Genomic DNA, 19,543 nt, shown 5'->3' on the forward strand with positions numbered 1-19,543 from the left:
AAGTGTCCAAACGCAGAGAAAAACTCCTGCTGAAGCGACTGATCTCCACACTGTTATAAAGATGGCGTTTATTAAAGAGGAGAGTGAAGATGTGAAGATTGAAGAAACATCCAGAGTCAAACAGGAAGATCTGCAGGAACAAACAGGTTAATTTTCATTCTCAAAGACCAACTCAGTCATTTGATCCTCATTCAGATATATTTTAATAATAAGAATACTAAATTAAATCCATCTTGCAGCCCTGAGTGTGCTGCCTAGTTCTCCTAAATGCACATAAACACTCATTGAAAGACAGAAATGAGTTTCTTCCGTCACTTTTTCTTCAGAATGTTCATTTAATGCTAATGAATGCACTGTTCTCATGTTTTTTGTCCTTCTTTTTATGTATTATTAGTCTCCCATTTTCTCTACCTTCTTAACATTATTGCTTTTCTTGTTCTCCTACTGTTTGTAAAGAGTTCTTGAGCACTGGCGCTATATAAAATATAGATATTGTGTTGTAGGTCTTAAATCTTTTTTAAGCAAGTCTTCATTTTCTTTTGTTCATGTTTTGCTATCCAATCTGGCCAAAATCCATACAATCACCAACACAATCCATCTTCATAAAACCTTCAACTTTTCATTTAAAAAGGTCATTTTAACTCTATTTATCATAATGGTTTAATTCTTTTCCTTACAATAACATTTGTTTAAACGTGCTCCATGTATTTACTGCTGAGGACATCGACCTGGACAGATTGTTGTGCATAGATTTAGTTTTTTTATATATAGTTGTGTATAGATTATAGTTTTTAAAACTTTTGAAACATTTGTTAATTTATTTTAAAGAAAGTTTATTTTGAAAAGAAATGTATGGATACAAGTAAAGCTTGCTTCTTTACACAACATTTAAGATCTTTTGCTAAGAAATATCTAAAATATGTTTAAAAATTTAACTATTTATTTATTTATTTATTGTTGTATTATTGGCGCCGTGGTGGCGCAGTAGGTAGTGCTGTCGCCTCACAGAGTGTATTTGTTATAAAGGAAAAAATATGTATACAATCGAGAGACAAATTCAGATATGTATAAATAAAATGTATGACTGGTCAGTTTTAAATGGTTTTCAATTTTATAAATCAAAAACTGTATGCATGCATGTTTGTCTTTTAAGATATATGCATTTAGATCCAGAGCTTTTTTAGATAGAGAAACTATACAAGTTGTGAAAGAGGTAAAGTTCCTAGGAATGAGTTTTGACAATAAGTTGTCTTTTATTCCTCATATTAAAGTATTACGAAATAGATGTTTTAAAGCAATGAAGGTTATAAAGGTTTTAGCAAAGATCAAATGGGATGCAGATTGGGGGATACGCTTAAGACTTTATAGGACACTTATTCGATCAAAAATTGACTACGGGAGCATAGTTTATGGATCTGCAAGGATATCATACATAAAGATGCTTGATACCGTACATCATACAGGACGGAGACTTGCTCTTGTAGCATACAGGACTTCTCCAATTCAAAGTTTATATACGGCAGCAGGAGAAATGTCACTTTACAACAGAAGATTGAAACTGCCTCTCAAATATGCAGTCAAGCTGAAAGCTAATAAAGACAATCCAGCATATTCTACAGTTTTCCACCCTCAATATCAGCACCTATATGAAGCCAGACCCAGATACATCAGACCTTTTGGAATTCGAATGAAAACTCACTTGGAGAAGTTGGATATTAATCTGGATATAATAATAACAATGCATGTATGCCCTATACCACCATGGTGTATTAAAAAGCCATCTATTATAATGCACCTGTCTCAGTTTAAAAAAAGGGAAATTTATGAATGTCCGATGCAATCCACCAACTTATGTATCAGTGTATACACATGGTTCAAAATCAGATGGACGAATATCTGCTGTGATTGGTTCAGAGTGTTTCAGAAAGGGTATTCCCAGACAAAGCTTGATATTCACAGCTGAAGCTTGTGCACTGTTTTTAACTCTGGAACAAATAGAAAAAGAACAGCAACAGCAGTTGTTAATTTGCACAGATTCTATGTTCTGCTTACAAGCACTTGAATCTCTGAAAACTGATCATCCTATGATTTTTAGCATTATAGAAAAAGTGGACCTTTTAAAGACTAAAGACTTTGATATTATTTTCTGCTTGATACCTGGACATATGGGGTTCATTGGAAATGAATGTGCAGATAAACAGCTAAGGAAGCCCTACAGTTGGAGATTACAGAATGTAAAATTCCTGTGTCTGATAATAAACATGTTTTAAATCTGTATATTAATGAGAAATGGCAAATGGAATGGGATGAATGTAGGAAAAACAAATTGTATGAAATAAATCCATTTGTAAATTAAAGAAATAATTACCCTTTTGAAAATAGACATGAGCAGGTTGTACATACAAGATGTTGAATCAGACACTCAAGACTTACACACGCATATTTATTGAAAGAGGAAGAAAAACCTATTTGTGACTTGTGTAAGAATATTTGGATGATAAAATATATTGTAATAGAATGTGTATTTTTAAATGAAGTTGGACGTTTAACGTTTCGGGAAATATTTGAAGTCAAATGTTTGAAAAGGTGCCTTCTGGAGCACTTTTAGAATATTTATCTTAAATCAAACTAAAAGATAGTATCAGACTGTTTTTAGTGTTGCTGCTACTTGTATACTTTTTGTTGTTTTTTTTATAATGTATGTTAAGAAACTGATTTGATTTTATGATTATATATTGTATATTAATTAGTATATGTTTTTGCCATGAATATAAATAATGCTGCTGATATGGCATTAAAACATAAATAAATAAACAAACAATATGCATAAGTATGAACGTTACTAACTATAAGGGTGGAGTGACAGGAGAGCTCAGCATTTCAGGTCAATGATGAAGTCAAGAGAAGCTGCATAGTTTGAGTGAAAGGTAATTTATACTCAGGATGACATGATGATCCAGCTCATCTGAAATATCATTAAAATGTTTCAGAGGAAGCTGACCATTTCTTCTTTTTTTAACTTTTACCCGTCAAGATGACTACAGATTTGAACAAACACTCGCACAACTTTTTATGTTTAACTTTGTGTCAAATTTACACGTGTCAAAAATGGATTTATATTTATGTTGCAGCGCAGATGTCTAAATTAATTTTTTACATAACTACAGTGCAAATGTCTTGTTACTTGTATTTAGTTTTCCTTGTTGAAAATGAGTTGAGGGTGGTATCTCATTCATTCATTATTATTTATGTATATTAATGCATTGAAAATGAATGTTTATTATATTGACAACTTTTTATTCCTGCAGTGCAGGCAACAACATAGAAATTATGTGCAGTTTTTGTTTATATAATTTTTTACATTAATACATTTAGCTTGGTCATCTACTCTTTTTAATCTTTAGCTCAAGCTTTTACTGATGGGCAGAAGGCAAGCCATTGTGTAAATCTGGTTAATGCTCGCTGTAATAGAAAGAGCTGATGACTGTCCAGCTTGTTGTTTCACCCTGCGGATGAGCTGCTCAGTGTGGACCCTCAGCCTTGTGATGAACGGCGTCTCCCTCACAGTTGCTTTTACTCTGGACACATTACTCTGGATGTTGTACGATGTAGATGTATAAGTCAGAAAGCAATATATAAGGTTTTGCATATAAATACCTGTGCTTAACACATTTGTTTCAGTTTGTTATTTGCCTTTTACATGACACTAGAATGTTTGGTGCGTTTGTGTGTGTGTATATGCATATATACAATATATACAGTATAATAGAATTCACTATGGGAAGTTTATTTATAAACTAATTTCGAGAGGATCACGTGCTTATGATTGCTTGCAGCCGGCCGCGCATTATTCAATTTATGATTCACCAATCAGACGATTCCTAAGGCACTATAAATACCCTAAGTTCCATATCACAGCCATCTTTATTTTGGAGAATCCCCCCTTCCACCCTACTCCTCCTTCTTTCCTAGATGGGTGGCACGGTGGCCCAGTGGTTAGCACTGCTGCCTCACAGCAACAACGTCACTGGTTCTAGTTCTTACCAAGCCAGCCAACGTTTCTGTGCGGAGTTTACACGTTCTCCCTGTGCTCATGTGGGTTTCCCATAGGTTCCTCCCTTCGTCCAAATACATGCAACTTAAGTTACTTGACTAATCCATATTGACACCATAGACATGCTCCTAGTAAGTAGTTATCTCTTAAGAGTAATCACTATCTGTTCATTAGCTACTACAGCAGGGGAGTTCTCGAGACCTGAGCTCAAACTCCCCTCTCACCTTGCAAACGGGAGGGAGCCCCGGGCTCAAGGATCTTATGAGCTCTGGGCTTTCTCCCAGGACAGCATTCCAAACAAGCTTTATAATCAATCATCAGCTAAGTGTGAACTTTTAAAAGTATGATTAAAAACGTAATATTATTTAATATAAAATACAATTACAACTTGTTACTACTTTCATCTGGGTTATATTCTAGTACATCATTTTTTAACTACCATTAGAAATTTATAACATCACCAAAAACAGCATCGAAGCAGTGTCAGCCTCATCTGGTGTATTAATCAACTACCGTGGGTTCTAGAACTGAACAATAATGATTTTCCAGATGCTGGACATCCACTGGCACTAGATCCTCATCAATTTAAGAGTAAATCTCCCATCTTTGCCATGCTCTGATGCGTTTAGGTTTCGCCGCTATTAGATTTCGCTGTAGATCGTGCTATGCGGAAGTAAAGAGCCTAACTGATATTCTACTGGAAACACATCAGCAGAGTTCGTGCATAGAGTCCATTTACTATAACTTCTATGTTAAGCGGCTTTGACACACTTTACATTGTAAAAGCACTAGATAAATAAAGAGGAATTGAATTGAATCTGCTTAAATGTGTACACGTTAATGGACCAAACAAAATATGATCTGATTTATTTTACATTTAATGTGCATCAAAATTTCAGCGTGTGTAGCCAATGTTTCCAGTGTCTTTTCACTTTTCAGATTTTAATGAGAAATTTTAAGACTTAATGAAAACTAATGTTTTATTTATTTCAGATCTAATTGAAGAGAATGAGGGGAGTAAAGAGGAGGAACTTCATGTCAAAATTGAGGAAAAAACTCATTTACAGACTGATGGTGTTTTGAAAAGGAGAGACAAGAATCGTTGCACCTGCACTCAGTGTGGAAAGAGTTTTGGAAGACAAAGCAGTCTTAAAATTCACATGAGGATCCACACTGGAGAAAAACCATACACATGCACTCAGTGTGGAATGAGTTTCATTCAATCATCACACCTTAATAATCACATGAAAATCCACACTGGAGAGAAACCATTCGCATGCACTCAGTGTGTGAAGAGTTTCAGCATATCGTCATCCCTTAATCTACACATGAGGATCCACACTGGAGAGAACCCTTTCAAATGCACTCAGTGTGTGAAGAGTTTCAGCATATCGTCATCCCTTAATGAACACATGATGATCCACACTGGAGAGAAACCATTCATATGCACTCAGTGTGGGAAGAGTTTCAGCATATCATCATCCCTTAATGGTCACATGAGGATCCACACTGGAGAGAAACCATTCACATGCACTCAGTGTGGGAAGAGTTTCAGCCAATCATCATCCCTTAATAGACACATGAGGATCCACACTGGAGATAAGCCATTCACATGCACTCAGTGTGGGAGGAGTTTCAGCTGCTCATCATCCCTTAATAGTCACATGAGGATCCACTCTCGAGAGAAACCATTCACATGCACTCAGTGTGGGAAGAGTTTCAGCATATCATCATCCCTTAATAGTCACATGAGGATCCACACTGGAGAGAAACCTTTCACATGCACTCAGTGTGGGAAGAGTTTTAGCATATCATCATCCCTTAATAGTCACATGAGGATCCACACTGGAGAGAAACCATTTACATGCACTCAGTGTGGGAAGAGTTTCAGCCAATCATCATCCCTTAATAGACACATGACGATCCACACTGGAAAGAAACCATTCACTTTCACTTAAACCGCGGTCACACTGGACTTTTCTCCCCTTAGACTTCCATTCATATTGTTAGACTATTCCTAGTCCTCCCAGGTTAAAACATCAGTCAGAGGCTTTAAATAAGTTTTATCAATTTAATTAATTAGATGAATAAAGCATTACAGAGCTCTGGGTGTCAGAGAACAGCAACACAGGGTGTCTGTGTCAGCTGGGCACACACACCCACACCCTTGTCCCCCCTATATTTATCGTTGTCTCTCTTCAGCCCCGCCCGGGGGCGCTTCAGTAAGAAAGATCCTCCATCCAGATCAGTTTGATCATCAGTTGTTAGGCAGAACAGGAACTCTGCACAGAAAAAGTTACACAAACACATAACAGAGCCTGAAAGAGAGTGAGCCTTTGCCCCCCCCCCACCCCCCCCGTCTGTTATGGTTCCTGTAAATGAGCACACTCTGAAAGTGAAATTGTAACATTTTGTTGATAACAAGTACAGAGGAGTTAACTTCTCGGTTATCAGACACGAAGACACAGCTGTTATGGAGCAAGGTTAGATGAGGTTAAGCACATGAGGTTATATGAGGATAAACACATCAGTATAAGCTCATGTAATTAGTTAAAAACAGAATTAAACTGTTAATGCAAGGATTAGTCTATTAATGTATAGGATGAAGTTAAAATAATCAAAAAATCCTTCAATACGCACGTGAATGCGTCAGACCAGAAACGCAAGTTCGTGTGTCAAGTTACGCAGATTGCCTTTCGAAGTTCAAGCTTGGTAAACTCTGACCTGCGAAATCGCATCACTTGACTGTGTGAGACCAATCGAAGATCAAAACATGACCTCTCTTGACTGAATTGTAAAATATGTACCAATCGCTCACTTTTTAAATGTCTAATCATCTTGTTTAATCCCGCCCCTTTTTGCTGCACCATAAAACAGAATTTCGCATGCTCAAACTCGAGTGTGATCGTAGCTTCGGTGTGGGATGAGTTTCAGCAACTCCTCAGACCTTAATAAATACATGAAGACCCACACTGGAGAGAAACCATTCACATGCACTCAGTGTAGGAAGAGTTTCAACCGATCAGCAAACCTTAATGAACACATGAAGGTCCACACTAGTGTGAAAGAGTATATGTGCTTGAGTGTGAGAAGACTTTTATTACAGCTCCAAAATTGAAACCGCACCAGACGATTCACACTGGAGAAACCGTACAAGTGTTCACACTGTGACAAGAGGTTTAATCAATTAACACATCTTAAAACACAAAAGAAGATTCACACTGGAGATATCTGATCAGTGTCTACAGAGTTTCGCTTTTTCGGCGCAGTTTATTAAACACGTGGACAAAAAGTTGCACACATGACATGAATGCAGCAAAACATTTTCCCACGTGCACAGGATGTTTTAATGTCTGAATAATGTTTGAAAAGGCTGAGTGATGGCATTCTGTTTTTCAACACACCTACACTGCAGTAGGAGGAGTTGTAAATGTGTTGCGCTTCTCGTGTTTACCGTAAACACAATGATGGCGGCTGAGAGAAGAACAGTTTCATAAACATCTGGCAAACAGCACCTCTGCAGCTTAAAATTTCTTTGCAAGTGATTGTACAGGTGCGGATACATCTGTACTTTACTATCCAGTGTATTCATGTAGCTAGTGTTGTTTTGCATGATGTTCTCTGTCTGACTTCCTGAATGAGAAACAAATCACTGGGCTCCAGGACGGTTAGTTTGCAGTATACCAGGGCCTCAAGTTTATAAAGCCCATTCATTTGTCCTGTGTTGCAGCTTTTATTAGTAAAGTTTATACTTTTGGTTCAAGATTCTTTCTAGTTTACTACATTTACCTTTTTGAGTAGAATACAAACTTGATGAATATTTTCTGATTTAGGCAGAGCGACAGGTATTAAGTTTTACAATATTAATACACTGTGATGATCCCAAGACTCCAGATTAAATCCTGATTGGATGCCTGCATTACTCATCAATAGGTATATAAAAGCTGTTGTGGTAGCTACCCCAGGACGCTGTGGCTACTCAGGAGTCCTCATGTCAAGACCTGCCATCTCATTGACTCTTTAACTTTATGGTTTTGTTATGCATTACTCGTATTATGTAGTTGAAGTGTTGTTGTGATTATATCCTGAGTTCTTTATCTTCATTATTATCCCTAGACATTTGCAGGTTGCTTTGATTGATTGTTCTATGAGTTACATTTTATAATAAATCATTTGAATTCAGGCTATTTTGTTGGTTTATCTCTCTTTTATGTTGCGACTCAATTGAGCGGGTCATAACACTTTGTAAAATGTGTCCGGTTGTATCCGAGATTTTGTCCTTTCAGTCATGACCATAGGTGAGAGTAGGAACCTAGATTGAGAGGTAAATTGGCTTTCGTCTCAGCTCCTTCACCACAACAGACAATCACATCAACTGCATTACTGCTGCCACTGCACTGATCCATCTTTTAATCTCACATTCCATTCCTCATGAAAAAAAAACGCAGATACTTCAACTCCATTTGGGGTGAGGACTCTCCTTTAAACTGCAGATGGTCAACTTTTTCCAGTCAAGCACCATGGTTTCTGACTTAGAGGTGCTGTTTCTTTCCCTACCATGTCACAATCAGCAGCAAACCGTCCCACTGCATGCTGAAGGTCCATGTCCTATGAAGCCAAAAGGACACTGTTATGAGACAGTTCTGAGAACTGAGACAGTTCTAGCCTACACCTAAAATTATGACAGTAAAAATTATTATATTTTTAAAATCAGCTTCAAAAATAACACATTTACAAAATAAAAAAAGAATAAATGGATGGATGGATTGACATTGTAGTGGTAGAAGGGGAAGTAGGATGGCTTGTTCAACCATAAACCAAGATGGAGCTCTCTCAGGAGGGATGGAACAGTGCACGAGATGTCTCAGACTGAAGGTGTAATAATGAAATAAATGCTCAGGAAGCTCCAACCCTTTTTATCATCTGGCTGTTGCAATGTACTCCTATGCAACCAAGGGTGCTTATTGTTCCAGTGAAATTAATTGACTAAATTATCAAACTGTTTTAAATATTGTAAAGAAATATTTACATTGATATACTCAAGTAGAGAAGTAACTTTAGGAAGGCAATTCATTTTGAGTATGATAGTTTGTTATTTTGAGTTCCTCAGAGCAGTGGTTATCAATTGTGGTACTTGTGCAAAATTTCTAGATCTTAGAATCACACCTGAGAAACCACAAAAGCAGAAGTTTGGCTTCTCTTTAACTGCTTAAGATCAATTTGCACCAGATCAGCAAGAGACAACATTTGTTTGAGTTTCCTTCGCCGACTGGCCTGACGCAACACAGCGTTTTTGATTGGTAGGTGACTTCGCTTCAGTGACGTCCTTGGGATTCACTTGCTTGTGAGTGGAAGTTGTCGTGGGTTACCGAGTTGATAGACAGCCAGTTTGCAGAAGTTTTTGCTGTTTTTGCGGTTCCTATTCTTTAAAAGGGTTGCATGAAAAGTTCTTTGCGACCCGACTGCATTGTCCAAGAGCAAGGCGAGAGGGGGCAGAGAGCATGATCGAGCTAATGCAAAAAACAAAGTTTTACCGTTGCAGTAGGTTTTTAAGTGATCTGGTTTGGCCCATCCTAATGGCATTGTCTTTCAATGAGTAGTTGCCATGGAGGGCGGGCCCACGCCCCATATCATTATGCTCAGGGTAAGTCATTAACAGACTGCTTGGTAATTTCATGTGGTAAAATATCTTGTAAGTTAGTTACTATCTTACATCAAATGTTACAAGACAAATACTGTTTCTGATACTAGTTTTTCATTTACAAATATGCTAATATCACTACCCTTTGTTTAGTTCCAGACAACATACATTTCAAACTATTGATTAACTTGGTTGCAAAAAACGCATGTAGTACTCAAAGAAAGCCACTGCCCCAGATGGGACAAATTTTGTGATCTCCTTAAATCTCTAGTATTTTTTTTAAAGTAGCACACAATTCTTAAATTCACAAATTAATTGTCTTTTGAATTTATGAATTGGATTTTGTAAATGGTTAGTGCTGTGTATGGATTAATGTTATTTAGTTTTTTATTTTATTATTTTTGAGACTGAGAATCTTACATTTGAGAATCTTACATTTACATTTAGTTGGGAATGGGAAGACATTCCTCCAGCATGGAACCGTCAATGAAAATGTTTTGGAAAGTGATTTATTGCCTGCACTCACTCCCAGATTTGAGGCTTCTGAAGGAGATGTAGGCCTTCAGCAGTAGGTGAAGGTAAGAGGGTGCTGTGCCAGTGATTTGAACTTGATATGAGCCTCGAGCGGTAACCAATGCAGAGGGGTAAAGAGAGGAGTAACATGGGCTCTCATTGAAGACCAGATGAGCTGCAGCATTCTGGAGCATCTGTAGAGGATTAAGGGTGCAGGATGGGAATCCAGCTAGAAGAGCACTGTCTCTACAGGCCACTCCATTTCTATGGCCAACTTTATCTCCACACCCCTCTTAATCTCTGCAGCCATCTACAGCTCCACAGGCCACTCCATCCTCATGTCCAGCACCCTCTATGCAGCCTGCACCATCTCTTCCTCAGGATATTATTGATTGGGAAAGCTTTCTTCCCAGTCAGTTCAAGAGAACTCTCCAGCCAGCAGATTGAGTGTGGATTGCCAAGTGCCTCTATGAGCCCACAGGCAGCTGAGGCAAAAGTTCCAGGGAAACTGGTTTTATCCACCGATGCAGCCCAAGCCATCTCCTCCTGAGCCTGGATGGTACTTCCGTCAGAGGATGTGGGGCATTCCTCTTAAATATCCACAGTGCAGCCAGAAGATGCACCATTCAGGGATCTACCCAAAGGTCAAGGAGGTGATTGACATGGATAGCCGCTACTACCTGGTGGGGGTGACTATCCACGATGCAGTGCATGCAAGTTACCAGTGTGTCCATGGAGCCAGGACATTCTTTCATTACCACTCAACTAGCCCTGGACAGGAAATGTGTGACCTTCCTCAGGCCAAGGACAAGTGGCAATAGTTCCTCCTACTTTCAGGCAGCTGTGGAAGAAGTCCACAGTGAAGAGTGGGCCCGACGGTCCATCCAGTCCCTTTCTGACTGTGAGCATCATTTGAAAAAGTTTACCCTGGTCCAGTCTGCAACTGTACCTACATTTTCTGCACCTGCACCATTCCGGCCACTGCCACTCGCCCAGTGGTTTGAGACTGTTCACTCCAATGACATTGTCAGCCATCTGGATGAGGTGAAAGGGATGATTACCTCCACCTATGGCCGTATCCTGAAAACGGATGCTACAAAAAAGGTACAATACATGAAGGTTTGACTATAAGGTTTATCTTCACCAATTCATGTAAATAATTAGAATATATTTAATTTCATTGTAATCCTAAAAGTATGTGCATTTGTGACAAAAAAGAAGGAAATGTATATCAGGCCTGCCAAAATGTCTACGTTTTTTATGTTTGATTTTGAGGTTACCAAAAAGCTGGCTGGTGCCATTGGGGACACGGCTGCGTGGATGACCAACATTGGGAATAAGCTTGGTCAGGTTTTGAACAGTGTTCTTACAACAGCTGAGGTGCAGGATTGAAGGAGCTGTGCCAGGGCATCGTCAGACGCTACCAGAATGCTGGGGAGCCAGAGCCTGAGGTCATCTATGTTGACCGGGATTGCTGCAGTCAGTAAGGTGAAATCTTATTAAATGTGCAGTGCATTTGACAAAAATTAAAAATCTTTAAAATCTTAAAAATGCCTAATTTCCCTAATGATGACGAAAATCAATTATTAATTAATAAATAATGACCCCATCATTATTGTATTTAACTATAAATATTATAATTATAATTGTATTTAAAACATTTGACTTTTTACATTTAAAAATAAATATCTGAATAACTACAACAACAACAAAATGCAGTTTCTTTTCTTTTCTGAATTTTTACCATAAACTGTAATGAACTAATTTCTGATTAAATTAAGTTTTTGTGTAATCATCTTGATAAATGTGTCTTTTTTTATTTGTAATTATTTTTAAATTGTAAATGAAAATGAATTGTGAATTGAAATCAAATCAAATGCATGATTTTTTATTTTATATTTTCCCTCTAACATTTATTTTTTTCACAGGTGCACCTGTGGTGCTAAATCTTTTCTGGCCATGGAAGTCTATTGTTGGGCTAGATATCTTCCATTTTATGAGCAGATTCAACTGTGGCTTTACTACAAAGCACCACCACTATGGTATTTTTTGTTCAAAACTTTCCTCTTGTATATTTGAGTGGGATCAGGAGGATGTGAAAGAACTTAAGACTTTAAAAAAGAGGGGAGTGGAAGAGTAGCCATTGAGGACAGACTCCTACTGAGGCACAGCTTATGGCCAGCATCAGCCCAGGTGAACTCGCAAAGCATTGTAGGCGGCGAACACGCAAGACTGAGGAAATTCAGTCCATGATTTCAGGGCTGCTGGAATCAGTGTGGGAGCTTACTGACACCACGGGGCTTTATCTGGTTAACCCTGAGAGCATGGACCATGTCTGGGAGACACACCAAAAACACCTGGAGTGCATCCAGGACCCTCCCCATGTGGAGTTATACACAAAGACAGGGACACTCCAGAAGGGTGGTAAAGTCCTAAATGTTGTTAGATGTGGCAGGGGGTCATCCTCACTGGAAAGTTTTCACTGCCATCATTGTGCCTTCATTCCTGGTAAATTTTGAGTGTTAGATTGCAAAATGTTCTGTATATTTTTAAGCTTATTAGCAAATAAGTAAACTACTGCTATTGTTTCAGCATTATAGTCATACCCTGGCCACTAACTGGATTTGGCTTCTTTTCATTAAATTTATTGATTTAAGTTGTTATCATGGAATTTACAACCATAGTTGTCTCTGTATTTTATGTTACTGTTCTATTACTGTCATAAAATTTTAGTTTTCTCAGTTTAAAATAACTGTTACCTGATTTTTTAATTCCTAGGATGGAGATGCAATGCCATGCACACACAAATGTACATGTTAGAAGGGGCCTCGAGATTGAACATGAGCCAGGGAAAAGAAGCTGTGTCTGTGGCGAGGACCTCAAACATCAGGACAATTGATGTGTGCTTAATGTCTTATTTAAATAGCATAAGCCAATGAGTTGCATTGCAGTGGAGTACTTGTTGGCTCAGTCCAATAGAGGAGACCAGTTGATTCCACATCAAAATGACATGCCTGAAATTCCTGCAGAGAAGCCTGAAGATGACACAACTGTGTGTCATGCACCTGACATTGCAGCTGGTGATCCTGACCCTCTAGTAGCCAGGACAAAGCATTGGATTATTGCTCTCTCTGTCTCCTGTGTTAAATGTGTTAAAAATATTGCAGGTGAGCGCATTGCAGTGGAGTACTTGTTGGCTCAGTCCAATAGAGGAGACCAGTTGATTCCACATCAAAATGACATGCCTGAAATTCCTGCAGAGGAGCCTGAAGATGACAGTGAAATTGACACAATTGTGTGCCATGCAGCTGACCTTGCAGCTGGCGATCCTGACCCTCTAGTAGCTGTCTTTGAGGCCCAGGACAGTAGTTGTGACTTAAGGGGTGTTTCTGGATAGGATGCTGTGGACAACTTGGCAGGGTATCTCGTCAGCCTCAACCGCACTATCACTGCTTTATCTACCAACGAGATAGCAGAGATCTTGCGGTTGCATTCGTGTTTGGATGCCATTGACCAGTTCCCCACCAAGTATTCCCTTAAGAACAAGAAAAAGGTCTTGGAGAGCTTCACGGAAGCGCAGTGGCTCAGCCGCTGGTCAACAAGCAGCTAAGAAGCAAGTTAAATGTAAAATTTGACATTAGTCTTTTGATGCTGCCTATGTAATAATTTAATCTATATGTCTAAAAAACTATAATGAGACATTAAATACAGATCATACATAATTTATTCAAAGCATTTTTATATCCACAGACTGTTCATGATTCATGGCCAGGCTGCCCAGAGACCTAATGTCAACCGGGTTTCAGAATGTGTGATGCTGAAGCTTTTGAAGATCTTCAGGGAAGCAAGAAACAGGCCCAAAGACCAAAAGGGCAAAATCTTACCCATTCCTCAGGCAATTGTGATGACGTACAGGCACATTAAGCAGCTGCTGGAGGACTACAGGGAGATCCTGGACAAGACCAACTTGGTGCTAGTTACAGTCAACACAACTACAGTGTCATCATGGTAAGTTGGGCTTCTTACAATCACTTAAGTAGCATATTACTAGGAACAACAGCTCTTCAGAAACAAATATGAAACTAACTACTCCTATTTCCGAATTAATTTTTATATTAGTTGCAATAAAAGTGCAGTTGTTTCACAACAGCTTTACACAGAACTGTTACTGCTTACAGTACCTTATTGCTGTAATATTAATCACCTCTTGATTTTTGATTCTTACTGATGAGTTGTGAGATTGCAAATTTAGTTTTAACAGAATTATGAACATCATTAACAGTAATGTATAACAGATGGCTGATGCTATCTGACGCCAGCTCTTCTTTTCTGTCTCTTAAATTACACTGCAAACTACATGCTTTATATTTCACCCTGGCCACTAACTGGATTTGGCTTCTTTTCATTAAATTTATTGATTTAAGTTGTTATCATGGAATTTACAACCATAGTTGTCTCTGTATTTTATGTTACTGTTCTATTACTGTCATAAATTTTTAGTTTTTTCAGTTTAAAATAACTCCTGATTTTTTAATTCCTAGGATGGAGATGCAATGCCATGCACACACAAATGTACATGTTAGAGGGGGCCTCGAGATTGAACATGAGCCGGGGAAAAGAAGCTGTGTCTGTGGCGAGGACCTCAAACATCAGGACATTTGATGTGTGTTTAATGTCTTATTTAAATAGCATAAGCCAACGAGTCCTTGGTAGGGCTTTGATGCCAGAATTCACCCCTCCAGGAAAACCCACTGGTAAGAGTATGTCTCAGGACAAAGCATTGGATTATTGCTCTCTCTGTCTCCTGTGTTAAAAATGTGTTAAACCTATTGCAGGTAATGACCTTATGTGAGAGTATAACTGTTATTGATTTGTGATGGTAAGCGGAGTGCCCTAGGAACTCATGGCGGGTGTTGAAGCTGGCTTCTGCTGATGTAACTGCAAATTATCTTCAGTAAACTTTATTTATTTATTTATTTAAATCTCTGACTCCGGCTCTTCTTCATCTGACAGACTGGTCATTCTTTGGGTTAAACTGCATACCATCCGTACAAGCGACATCTATTGCTGGTGAGCTCTTGCTTGCTCTACATGTCATCGGGCAGCACGACCACTGCACCAGTCAAGAGCACAATGGAAAGGTCAAGTTTCGTAGTCGTGGCTGAGTGGTTAAGGCGATGGACTAGAAATCCATTGGGGTCTCGCCATGCAGGTTTGAATCCTGCTGACTATGTCCAGGCTGCGCGCAGGATTTAGTTTGCGACTTTCCTTGATTGTTTGCAACTCCAGTGTTCCTTGGGAAAAGGGATGTGCTGGTAGGGAAAAGTGACAAAAATATAACCGCAGCGTGTGCCAGCCTACTGCCCTGGGGGCCCTCCATTTTCAAAGACGTATGACAGAGAGCGAGGCTCCAGCAGCTGTCCCGTGGCTCGCCGTGATTGTAGAGTGGTTAGTATTCTGCGTTGTGGCCGCAGCAACCCCCGGTTCGAATCCGGGTCACGGCAGGCTTATCAAGGTGGCATTGGCGTTGCACTCTGTGATGCCATCCGTAATCTCCAGCTTCCTTTTAGTGCAGGCTGTGCTAATGGCACGTCCTGAATGTTTACGTTTCCTAAAGTGTGGAAGACTAGGGATTCGATATGAGCAACGGGACCTTTGATGCCAGCATGCTGTGTAGGTAAGCGTTGATCGAATCACGCTTCTAAGGCATGGAAGGAATCGTTTCAATGGTTAAGTCTCCATTTATTGCCACAACAACAGAAAGACCTTCTGCAGTTGTCACTGATCTTTTTAATGTCTCCCACATGACATGGAGTCCAAACTACTGTGCTTTATTGATGTCTACACCTACAACAACCATAAACCCAACCTCACAGTGACCTGTTGTGTTTTAGCAACATCTACACCAACCACAAGTCTAAACCCCACCTCACGGTAAACTTTTGTGTACCGTACAGGTCTGCGCCGACCACAACCCTAAACCTTGCCTACTTGCGAGGCACTGCCGTGGAGCCTGGATAGCTCAGTTGGTAGAGCATCTGCCTTTTAATCTGAGGGTCCAGGGTTCAAGTCCCTGCTTGGGCGTGTAAGGCTCTTCTTGTGGAGCCGCAGCTTTTGCCAGTGAGCTATCGCTTGCTGAAAGTTTCGTCTGGATGCACAACCCGTGTACTAGGCATGAGGACATGGAGTGCACATGCAATCTTGTAGTTGCGGCTGAGTGGTTAAGGTGGTGCATGAGAAATCCACTGGGGTCTTCTTGCGCTGGTTCGAGTCCTGCCGACCACGTGCTTGTCCTGTTCCATTTTTAAACTTGCAACAGTCATCAAATGTTTGATATTCCAGCTTTACTTGGGAAAAGCGTCGTGCTGGTAGGAGGAGAAAAACAACAGCGTGCGCTCACTGAACCGAAAGGGGCAAATCAGAGGGAGGAACATACCGCACAGGGGCCACAACGGCTGTCCGGTAACTCGCCGTGATCGGATTGTGGTTAGTACTCTGCATTGTGGCCGCAGCAACCCCGCTTCGAATCCGGAGCCACGGCAGGCTTCCTTACGGTGACATTGGCATCACGCCCCCCTCTTGCCACCTGTTTTGTACAGCCCACTTTTCAGTGCACGCTGCAACTCTGACACGTCACAAGCGCTTAAGTCTAAGCTAATGCCCCAGTGATCCTGGATAACTCAGTCGGTAGAGCGTCAGATTTTTCAACTGACGTTCCTGGGTTCAAGTCCCTGTTTGGGCGTGTAAGCCAACTTTTGTAGAGCGTGGAGGATTTGGACTTATACCTTCCTATCCATCTCAGCATGAATCAACGTTTATCCTTTCCTCATCATCTTGTTTCTCATTATTTTTATATAATTATTTGATTATCTGAATGAGTAATTAACTTTAAATTGATTTTAATTAATGAATAAGTTAACACATTGCTTAATATAAGAATTTTCAGTGCGTTTGCCTGTCTCTTTATAACTTTTTCAGGAGCCACCAAACTAGGTCAGAGGTCACGGAGACCTTGAGTGGAGCTGAGGGCTGAGGACCGGAAGCAACTGTCTCCATTGTTATTTCCATGAGTTAATACTATCTAAAATGTCTTAAGGGATTTTGCTGTTTTTACGGTTAATTCTTTTAAGGTGATTCTACTTTTTATTCAAGATAGACATTGTGTAGTAAGGATATAACTGCCTGAATGTAGATTATACCGGTTTTTAACCAGTTTTGATAAAGACGGCTGAGACTACACTCAGCCTCGGATAAGAAACAGATTATACGTTAAGTGTGTGTTCTATTTGATTGTGGATCCGTTTCACAGGTCTGGAGTCAGCTCTAAACAGTCTAGTGGATGTCTGACATTTATGCTTGAGATACTGTTCAGAATTGTACACACGCACCCCACGTGGAAATTTTCCTAGTCTATCTGTGTTTTATCCAATCAGGTTCAAACACCTATATGCGTGATGCAGTTAATGACCTTATGTGAGAGTATAATTGTTATTGCTTTGTGATTGTAAGCAGAGCGCCCTAGGAACTCATGGCGAGTGTTGAAGCTGGCTTCTGCTGATGTAACTGCAAACTATCTGCAGTAAACTTTATTTATTTATTTAAATCTCTGACTCCGGCTCTTCTTCGTCTGACAGACTGGTCTTTCTTTCGGTTAAACTGCATACCGGTGAGTGTGCTGGTGAGCTCTTGCTTGCTCTACATGTCATCGGGCAGCACGACCAATGCGCCAGGCAAGAGCACAATGGAAAGGTCAAACTTCGTAGACGTGGCCGAGTGGTTAAGGCGATGGACTAGAAATCCATTGGGGTCTCCCCGCGCAGGTTCGAATCCTGCTGACTACGTCCAGGCTGCGCGCAGGATTTATTTTGCGACTTTCCTTGATTGTTTGCAACTCCAGTGTTCCTTGGGAAAAGGGATGTGCTGGTAGGGAAAAACGACAAAAATAAAACCGCAGCGTGAGCCAGCCTACTGCCCTGGGGGCCCTCCATTTTCAAAGACGTTTGACAGAAAGTGAGGCTCCAGCAGCTGTCCCGTGGCTCGCCGTGATCGTATAGTGGTTAGTACTCTGCGTTGTGGCCGCAGCAACCCTGGTTTGAATCCAGGTCATGGCAGGCTTTTCAAGGTGGCATTGGCATTACACTCTGTGATGCCATCCGTAATCTCCAGCCTCCTTTTAGTGCAGGCTGTGCTAATGGCACGTCCTGAATGTTTACGTTTCCTAAAGTGTGGAAGACTAGGGATTCGATATGAGCAACGGGACCTTTGATGCCAGCATGCTGTGTAGGTAAGCGTTGATCGAATCACGCTTCTAAGGCATGGAAGGAATCGTTTCAATGGTTAAGTCTCCATTTATTGCCACAACAACAGAAAGACCTTCTGCAGTTGTCATTGATCTTTTTAATGTCTCCCACATGACATGGAGTCCAAACTACTGTGCTTTACTGACGTATACACCTACAACAACCATAAACCCAACTTCACAGTGACCTGTTGTGTTTTAGCAACATCTACACCAACCACAAGTCTAAACCCCACTTCACGGTAAACTTTTGTGTACCGTACAGGTCTGCGCCGACCACAACCCTAAACCTTGCCTACTTGCGAGGCACTGCCGTGGAGACTGGATAGCTCAGTCGGTAGAGCATCAGACTTTTAATCTGAGGGTCCAGGGTTCAAGTCCCTGCTCGGGCGTGTAAGGCTCTTCTTGTGGAGCCCAGCTTTTGCCAGTGAGCTATCGCTTGCTTAAAGTTTCATCTGGATGCACAACACGTGTACTAGGAATGAGGACATGGAGTGCACATGCAATCTTGTAGTTGTGGCCGAGTGGTTAAGGGGGTGCATGAGAAATCCACTGGGGTCTTCTCGTGCTGGTTCGAGTCCTGCCGACCACGTGCTCGTCTTGTTCCATTTTTAAACTTGCAACAGTCATCAAATGTACCGAAAGGGGCAAATCAGAGGGAGGAACATACTGCACAGGGGCCACAACGGGTGTCCGGTAACTCGCCGTGATCGGATTGTGGTTAGTACTCTGCATTGTGGCCGCAGCAACCCCGCTTCAAATCCGGGTCACGGCAGGCTTCCTTACGGTGACATTGGCATCACACCCCCCTCTTGCCACCTGTTTTGTACAGCCCACTTTTTAGTGCACGCTGCATCTTTGACAGGTCACAAGCTAATCTAAGCTAATGCCCCATGACCCCAGATAACTCAGACAATCCAGGGTTCAAGTCCCTGTTTGGGCGTGTAAGCCAACTTTTGTAGAGCGTGGAGGATTCTGATTTATACCTTCCTATCCATCTCAGCATGAATCAAAGTTTATCCTTTCCTCATCATCT

At 40.4% G+C, this 19,543-nt stretch overlaps 1 protein-coding gene across 1 annotated transcript; it reads left to right on the top strand.

Annotated features, from left to right (window-relative positions):
* On the top strand, positions 1–6,432 carry LOC130220109 (gastrula zinc finger protein XlCGF8.2DB-like). The gene is made up of 2 exons (XM_056452510.1): positions 1–146; positions 5,048–6,432. The coding sequence occupies exons 1-2, from the start codon at positions 62–64 to the stop codon at positions 6,010–6,012; spliced, it is 1,050 nt and encodes a 349-aa protein (XP_056308485.1). The 5' UTR covers positions 1–61; the 3' UTR covers positions 6,013–6,432.
* Positions 6,433–19,543: the final 13,111 nt, after the last annotated feature.

Source organism: Danio aesculapii, unplaced genomic scaffold (genome assembly GCF_903798145.1).
Source record: "Danio aesculapii unplaced genomic scaffold, fDanAes4.1, whole genome shotgun sequence".
Lineage (NCBI taxonomy): Eukaryota > Metazoa > Chordata > Actinopteri > Cypriniformes > Danionidae > Danio > Danio aesculapii.